The sequence below is a fragment of the Tupaia chinensis genome, unplaced genomic scaffold (assembly GCF_000334495.1).
Source record: "Tupaia chinensis unplaced genomic scaffold, TupChi_1.0 Scaffold000355_1, whole genome shotgun sequence".
Classification (NCBI taxonomy): Eukaryota; Metazoa; Chordata; class Mammalia; order Scandentia; family Tupaiidae; genus Tupaia; species Tupaia belangeri.
In genome coordinates, this window is record NW_006159850.1 from 1,001,346 (window position 1) to 1,009,637 (window position 8,292).

An 8,292-nucleotide genomic window follows, 5' to 3' on the forward strand; every position below is an offset into this window, starting at 1 on the left:
AAAAAAAAAAAAAGAGGTTTCTGCCTTATGGTGCGTGCACTAGCCAGACGGTGCGAGGGGAAGTCAGAAATAACCCTGGGGGGTGGGGTGGGGGACAGCCGTGCTAAAATCTCTTCTCCACAGGGACCCTGGGCATGCATGCGTAGGTGTCCGGCATGATTTTTAAGCCACCGGGTCCTGAATTCGAACTGCAGTCAGCCACGTGGGCGTCCAGGAAGGTGACAGCTACGCCCCCTGCGGCCCCGGCAGTGCAGATTTTAATCGGTAGCTGATAAGCGTTTATTTTTAAATTTTGCTAGAGAATGTATACCCTTGCTGGAGAGACAGAGACAGAGGGAGGGAAGTGAGGAAGCAGCACCCCGTGGGGAGCGGTCCCACTGATCCCTTCCCCTCCGCTTCTCCTCTCAGGGTTTCTGGGTACACGGGTACAGGCGCTCAGCGTGTTTCTCAAGCTGCGGGGTCTGGGACTCGAACTGTGCAGTCAGCCATGTGACCCAGTCAGCCACCCTAACCACGGCTACTTCTGAGTGTCACCAGTGACTGACAGTCAGTCAGCGATGACGCAGGACCTCTTTAAGACAGAAACCTGACACACTGGCGGCACCTGGCTATAGAGGCACGGGGAGCCGGGTCAGGGCCACCCAAGGGAGACAGGGGCTTCGCTGAGTTCCCAGACCTGGAGGACATAGCCCCGTGGCACCTCTCACTGGGGAGCTACGGGGGGAGAGCACCCCCGCTGGGCCCGGGCCTTGAACCACGAACTCCGCGTGGGTGTTATCCGTCTTAGCCACCACACACTGGCTAGCCTGAGACCTCTGACTTGAACGGAGAGCTGGAAGAGTGGCCGAGGGGCCCATGTTCATGTAAGGCTGTAGGGCGCCAGGCTCGGCTCGGCTCGCACCGTGGGGTGTGCCGAGGCAGCAGGCGGGCCAGCAGGAGCTGTTCCAGCCCCGTCCCCCTCTAAACTCCCCAGGTCACCCTTCCATGCTGTCGGCTGTACACGCTCCAGGAATCTCCCTAAGAACCGTGAGACAGGGCCACCTTCTCCCCTCTGCACAGGACCCTGGACGGACAGCCCCTTGCTGGCCTCTGGCTGCCACCAGGTCACAGTGGGGAGGGCGAGGCCGCTAGGGCAACGGCTGCGCTAACCCTGGCTCCGGCCCGGGGCCTTGGGGTGGCAGCATTTCCAAGCGCGGCCCCCAGGCTGTGCTCTGAAGCACCTGCAGGCTCCCAGCCTGGAGAGAAGCAGCCGCCTGTGCTTTGTGGGGTCTCAGGGAGGCGAGGGGCAGTGTCACCCCACAGGACAGCCTAGGCAGGCCTGGAAACCAGGCCGACAAAACACGTGCATCATGTCAAGCCACAGGGCTGCGTGCTTCCGCACAGCCACCCCCAGGGCCCACCGTGTGCAGTGGAGGGCTGGAGAAGCCTGCCGGAGGCTCAAGGGAGGCCAGCCTCGAGCTGGGCCCTGGTCTGGAACTCACATGAGCACAGGGAACACTTATCTTCCAGGGCCATCCCTCGCTTGGGGCCACAGGGGAGCCTCTCCAGGGGACAGAGGTCGGCTGGGCCACCGTGAACATCTGCAGCAAACAAACCAGAGGGGCCAACAGCAGCCCACACCCTGCCACAGCACACCAGGAAGCAGGAGGCGAGGACATGGCTGGTTCGAGCCCCACGCACTGGAAACTCCAGCTGGGTGCTGGCCACATCCAAGGTCAAAGGTGAAGACGGGTGACGGGAAGGCTCTTTACATACAGACGTGTCACACGTCTAATGTGCAGCATCTGGGTTTTCCGGCCGAGTCTGCTCGTGCTCAGCTCGGACAGGCCCGGAGCACATTCCGCAGCTGCCCATCCCTCTCCTCCCGGGACACCGGGCGTGGCGCACGCTCTGACAACCTACTCAGCAAGTCACCGCCTCCCCCACTCGGCCCTCTCCGTAGCCGCTGCTAGAAGTGCCACAGCTGTTGATGGGAGGAGGCAGGGGAGGAGCACCTCATGCAGGTGACCGCGACAGGATGTGGCACCACTTTTTCTCTGCCTGCACTTCAACCTGGTGCTCCCCAGAACTCAGGAGGCCTGGTGCACGTGGGGTCAGTAAAGGGGACAGGAGGCTGCGGGGGCTCGGCCCACATCCTGACAGTGCAGCCCCAGGGCCGAGCTGCGACAGACACCTTTGAGGGAGGGTGGCACCTGCGACTTACAGACCCTCCTGAATGGCAGAGCCCCAGAGCAGACTTGCGGACAAGGGTTACTGTCACTTGCAGGTGATCAGCAGCACAGGGCCTGTCTGTGCTGTTTCAAGGGGCGGCGGGGTGGTGCTCTGGCTTTCTAAGGGCTCACTGCTGAGAGCTGGGCACTAACCCTCTTCTGACCCTTCCAAGGCTCCCGGCATGGCCTGTGGCTCTCTGTGTCAGTCCTCTGCCCTCCACCATGATGCTCTACAACAAAGAGAGAGCTGTCACTTTAAATGTAGGCCACTTAGGCAGGAGAGAAAGCACCGCAGAAGAGGGTGTGAGGCTCAAGGGAGGAGGAGGGTCTGCCCTAAGAACAGACGTGAGCGCGGAGCACTGGTCTTTGCCATGGCCAAGCGGCATGTCCATTGGGGCCCCTATATTCTCCGTCCAGGGAGAGGACTCGGGGTGCACACGGTACCCACACAGTGTCCACACATGGTCTTCCCTGTGGCAGGGCACCTTTCTTTCCTGGAGCCAAGGGGTCACAAGGCATTAGGTACGCGTGGCCAATCATGGTTCGAATCCCAACGCTAGCACCTGGAAGACCAGACTAGGCGTCTCTGCCCCAAATCCTGACAGACGCACAAGTGGAGGAAAAAGGGTCTCAGCACTGCTGCGTCTCACGGGGCTTTCTCTCTGGCAAGACCTGCACCCTCTCACAAAAAATACAAAGTTAAGAAAAGACTGATCCCCACGACGTAAGAAGACCCACCTCAGCAGCCTTGCAGAGGGAACTCTAATGTATCTAAACCACGTCCATGTGCGTTACCCTGAATGTGCTATCATTTTTCTTTGTTTTTAAATTTTTGCTATAGGACATGTGCACCTGCCATAGACAGAGAGGGAGGGAAGTCTGGGTAAACTCAGGCCTGTGGTCGTTTCAGAACCCGAGGAGAGTACAAAGGCCATTCGATGGGAAAAACGATCTCGCTGAATGGTGCTGGGCAAACTGGATATCCATGCCACGGGGACAAGACTGAGCCCTAACCGCATGCCATACCCCACGCTGATTTGAGACGGACCGAGGCCCAAGTGCGAGCAGTGACACAGTGACACTCCGAGGGAGAACTTGAGGGCGGGTCACGGTACCCGAGCTGAGCCACTGAGAGCACACATGGCAAAGCTGCCGAGACCGCCGCGTGGGGCTTCACGGGACATGCGGGGAAGGCGGCGAGGCAGCACAGAGGGGCATGCACCGCCAGCAGGAGACGCGCCATGCAGTCCCACTCGGGACACGCTCGACACGGGTCCTCTGGGACACGATGTCAGAGCACACGAGCTGCTCAGGGGGAGGTGGAGACGCTGGGCCCTCGGCCGGCCGGTGGGAACGTGTGATGGCAGCCACCTTGCCCGGCTGGCGCTCCTCAGATGTTACACGGGGACCCCAGGACCCGGCAGCCACGCCCAGGTGAATGCTAAGACACGTGGAGACCAAAGTCCAAGAGAACAGGTGTTCACATTCACCACAGCCGCGGGTGGGGACAACTGGAGTCCACGACTGGACACGTGGGCCAGCACGGCACTGCACACCGCTCGCCTCCGAGCTGGCGCAGTGCACGGACGGCCTCGAGGCCGTTATTCCGAGTGAGGGCAGCAGACACAGAAGGCCACACGGCATGTGCTCCCGTCTGGGGGACACCAAGGGCGATGATGACGGGTGGCCGTGGCTCAGTCCGACCTCACAACGGCACGGACACACGGCTGCGCCAGGTCCTGAGATGCTGCAGCGCACGCTGTCAGGGTAAATCAGCCCACGGGTGGTTGCCCAAGGGCCCAGGCCAGGCCTACCTAGGTGGCTGCGGGGAGCGCGGCTTGGGCTTCTCCTTCTCCTTGTCCCGCTCCTTGTCGCGCTCGCGGTCCCGGTGCTGGCGGTCCTTCTCGTCACGCTTGGCGCGCTCTCGCTCCCACTCCTCCTTCCGGCGCTGCCGCTCCTTGTCACGCTCCCGTTCGCGCTCCCGTTCGCGCTCCCGCTGCCGCCGCTCCCCCCCCCCGCCCCCCCGCTCCCGGTCCCGCTCGCGCTCTCGCTCACGCTCGCGCTGCCGGTTCTCACGCTCGCGCTCGCGCTCCCGCTCCTTGGGTGAAAAGCCAGACACAGGTGTGGGAGTGAGTCCTGGTTCGCGGGGGAAGGCCGCCGCCCAGCACTCACACCAGGGCGCGGAGCCCTCTGCAGCACAGCCAGGTGGAGCGCCGCCAGGACCCCTGGGCAGTGAGCCCAGCCGCTGCAGGGCAGGTCCGGCAGCGCAGCACCTGCAGGCGGCCCATCTCTTATGCAGGCAGCACTGCTCTCGGCCCTGAGTCCTCCCTCCGCTCTGACATGTGGAATCAAAGCGGAACAGAGCCCACTGCAGCCCACCCGCCAGGCTCTGAGCTTCAGGTGCCTCTTGCTGGCTGCCTTGGCCAGGGGAGGCACCGGCACCCCACAGACCAGCTGTGCCCAGCAGCCGCTCTGCAGAGGCTCTGGGGCAGCTGGCCACCAGGGGCCACCGCTCCTGGCCCCCTCCTTTGGCCCTGAGTGCATGTGGTTCCTGCTGGGTTGCCCCAACTGGGCTCGTCCAGGGACGGCTCGGGTTCGGCACACGCACTGTCACATGGAGCACGTGACTGGCGGCATGGAAATGCAGCAAGAGCAGCCTTATGCCAGGTGGCTCCCAGGGAGAACAGCCCGCGGCTCTAACGGCTCTCGTCAAGGGCCTGGAGCAACACCCTCGAGGCCACGCTGTGCTCCCTCGGAAGCTCCTGTCCGACTTTAAAAATTGCAGCAAGGGCAGTTTCCAGGGAAGTCCCTGATCCAGTGCCCACAGCGTTGGCCAGAGGATCTGAACAGCCATGTGGCTGCACACGCATACACTGCCCTGCCACGGAGTCCCAGGCATACAGGCCGTGCAGGGCCGAGGCCCCCTGCGCCGCCATACTCACTCGGTAACTGTGGTAGGGCTCGGCCTCCGTGTACTGCACTCGGAAGTTCTCGTACTGCCCCCCGCGCCAGAGGCGCTCCATCTCGTAGTCGTAGTACGGGTCCGCGTAGGGCTCCAGGCTGGAAGAGCAGGCGACGAGGGCCACGTGAGACGCCGACGGCAGAGGTCAGCCCTGCATTAGAGCGCTCAGCAGGACGTGGCCTGAAGGAAGCCAGGGCATCTGGCCACGGCGGATCAGACATCTTGGACAAAGTCCAGTCCCCGTTCCTGATGACACTCAAGCAAACAGGAACTGAAGCTTTAAGATGGCAATACATGTACGCACTCATGACCTAGGGCCAGCACTCACTAACGAGCAGGGTGTGGGGCAGCCCAGACGGGGATGAGAGCCCTTCTCCACGACACCGGCCAGCACAAGCAGGCTCTGCCAGTGCGACTGGGGAGAGGCCACGCACGCAGGCGGGAGCGGCGGGGGGCCGCCATCCTGACGTGCACACTGTGTGGGCACAGTCCTGTCCTACGGAGACAGGACGACAATGCCAGCTCTCCTTTCAGAGGTCTCTGCCATTGGGCACGTGAGTTCACTGGAGAGACACACCGAGACAATGAGAGGGAAAGCGAGAAATCACCCCCGGGAGACGTCCACACCACAATCCCCTCTCTATTCCCTTCCTGGGATCTTGAGCACACACGCACGGGCGCCCGGCAACATAATCACTGCGCCATCTGCTGGCCCCGATGAAGCCAATTCCAACAAACAAAAAACATCAGTACACACTAAGGACGAAAACATTACCTGCAGAACCCACATCTCTTATACACGGGTCACCACCTGGGAGACGGGTAAAGAAAACCGTGTTTGCAAAAGAAAAGAGAAGAAAAATTCTTGGAAAAAATACACTTTGTCAGAAAGGTACAAAACCTTTTGCTGAGAAATTAAGACATGAGATGATGGGCCAGCAGGTGGTGTAGGGCTAAGGTGCTGGACTCCCACAAGGTTGACTGCGGTTGGAGTCCTGGACCCAGAGGCCTGAAAATCATGTAGGGTGCACGTGCATGCATGCTCCAAATCCCAAGATGAGAAGGGACTGCAATGTGGTCATCCCCCTGGGAAACAACTTCCCACCTCCCCTGACTTTCTCTCTGGCAAATGCACACGCCGTGGTAAAAACCTTTTTAAACAAAGGAGGGAAATGAGATGACATGCCCGGGCCCTTGACTGAGTCAGTTCTTTCTACAGAGAACTGAAGCCCCCAACTCCCTGTGAGGCACCACAAGCTTCTGTGGGATCCAGGCAGGCCAATTCCCAGGGCTCCAGTGAACACACGAGCCCAGCCTGGAGGCCCTGGGGCCCCATTGGTGGCACAGCGCAGTGGACTAGACTGGAGCCAGAAACCACACACTGACTGTGGTCTGCGCCCTCTGCCTGGGAGGCCTGAAGACATACCAGGAGGTGTGTGAGTGCCCAGGATGCCGGAGATCTGGGTCACCGAGTCCCGTGGAGGCGCTTCTCTGCCTCACACACACTTGATCGTGAATTTTAAAAAAGGCAGAGAGAGAACCTGGCCGTGAAAACATGGTGTCGGGGACAGCAAGCACAGCATGCCTCTGTAATGGAGCAGGCGGCGCGGGGGCATGTGGGGAAGTGCCCAGAGCGCAGACCCACACAGCTGGCAAGTGACGGAGCCACCGTGGCTTAGGACGGAGCCTGAGGAGCTGGAGGGCCAGGTCACGGCACGGGGAGGGCCTGTCGTGCATTCTCTTGCACACACACGTGCTCTATCATTTGAGTGTGCAGAGGCAGCCGGGTCCTGACAATGCTCAGGGCCCAAGCAGCTGACGGAGGCAAGCCGAGTCCCTTTCCCAGCGTCGGGGGCAGAGGTGGCGCGGCGCTCCACAGTGCTCTGTCACTGCTCTGGAAGATGGTGCTATGCGGGACCCGGGCTGCCTACGCAGCTCTGCTGACCACGCTCCTAGATAGCACCGGGCAGGCTGGCCAGTGTCCCTGGCAGCCGGGGTAGACATGTGCTAACACCCTGTAGCCATGAGGGCCCGTGAGTCAGATGGCATGGGAAGAACGCAGAGGTGCCAGTGAGACTTCCCAAGCTGGATTTGGGGGTATCTGTCTAAAAAAGCATTCATTTCACTCTGGGATATTCTGGTAGGTGAGCTCGAATTCAAGAAGACGTGGAAGAAGAACAATTTCCTCGTCCTCTACGCATACCCCAGCTTATTCCCTCATGCATTAGTCGGCGTGGCCATGGGCTCAGCAATGGAGCTCACGGATGGTCCTGGCCCACGTCCTGAGGCCTCCCGGGGCCCTCGGGCGTGTACACTCATCTGTGATCAGGGATGGTTTGGCTTGGGATGGATCAGGTGGTACAGACCTTGCAGACGGTGCCCCCAAGTCTGGAAAAAAAACTTAAAAAGAAGTCCCCTTGGGACCAGCAGATGGTGTAATGGTTATATTGCTGGACTCCCACGTAGTCGACCATGGTTTGAGTCCCGGATATGGAGGCTTAAACCTCACGTCGGCACGTGTGCGTGCATGCCCAGGATACCAGGAGAGAATGGAGAAGGGATTGCGGTGTGGCCATCCACCCTGGAAGGTGATTTCTTGCTTTCTGTCTCTCCTACGAGCGCATGCACCCTATAGCAAAAATCTCTCTCAAACAAAAAAAAGTGCACTTGAGCCCCAGGTGCCACCTCCCCTGGGCTCATGGTACAGAACCATGTTCCCACCTAGCATGCTGGGAGGCTCGGGCCAAGCAGTGCTTCTGCTGCAAAACAGCACCAGGGGGCAAGATCGAGTCGCTGGGCTGGGCTGTGGCCTTGTCACAGACTGCGGTCCCCGGTGCGTCTTGGGCCTGGGACGCCTGGAGGCTGCAGCACAGGGAAGGCCCGACAGTGCGTGGCTCCCACACAGCACCATTCGTTCACACCCGCCCTCAGGTGCTGTGGGCTGGCACAGCCGATGAGCAGCCGCGGTGAGGTGTGGTCTCTGCCTCTCACCACCTCGGCTCCCGAGCCTGGCTGCAGGCGCAGTGAGAGCGAGGCCATGCTGAGAAGTGACTCCCTCTGAACTGGGTCCCACTCTCTCCTGCCACTAGCAACACACGGGAGGGCTCCCTCAGGCCTAGC

At 60.8% G+C, this 8,292-nt stretch overlaps 1 protein-coding gene across 1 annotated transcript in view; it reads right to left on the reverse strand.

Annotated features, from left to right (window-relative positions):
* ZC3H18 (zinc finger CCCH-type containing 18) overlaps positions 1 to 8,292 on the reverse strand; it is a 62,843-nt gene that overhangs the window by 29,698 nt on the left and 24,853 nt on the right. The window contains exons 7-8 of the mRNA XM_027773441.1: positions 5,153 to 5,270; positions 4,025 to 4,308 (exon numbers count right to left, since the gene is read on the reverse strand). Of these exons, the coding sequence (XP_027629242.1) occupies positions 4,025 to 4,308; positions 5,153 to 5,270 (402 nt within the window). The remainder of the gene's footprint in view (positions 1 to 4,024; positions 4,309 to 5,152; positions 5,271 to 8,292) is intronic.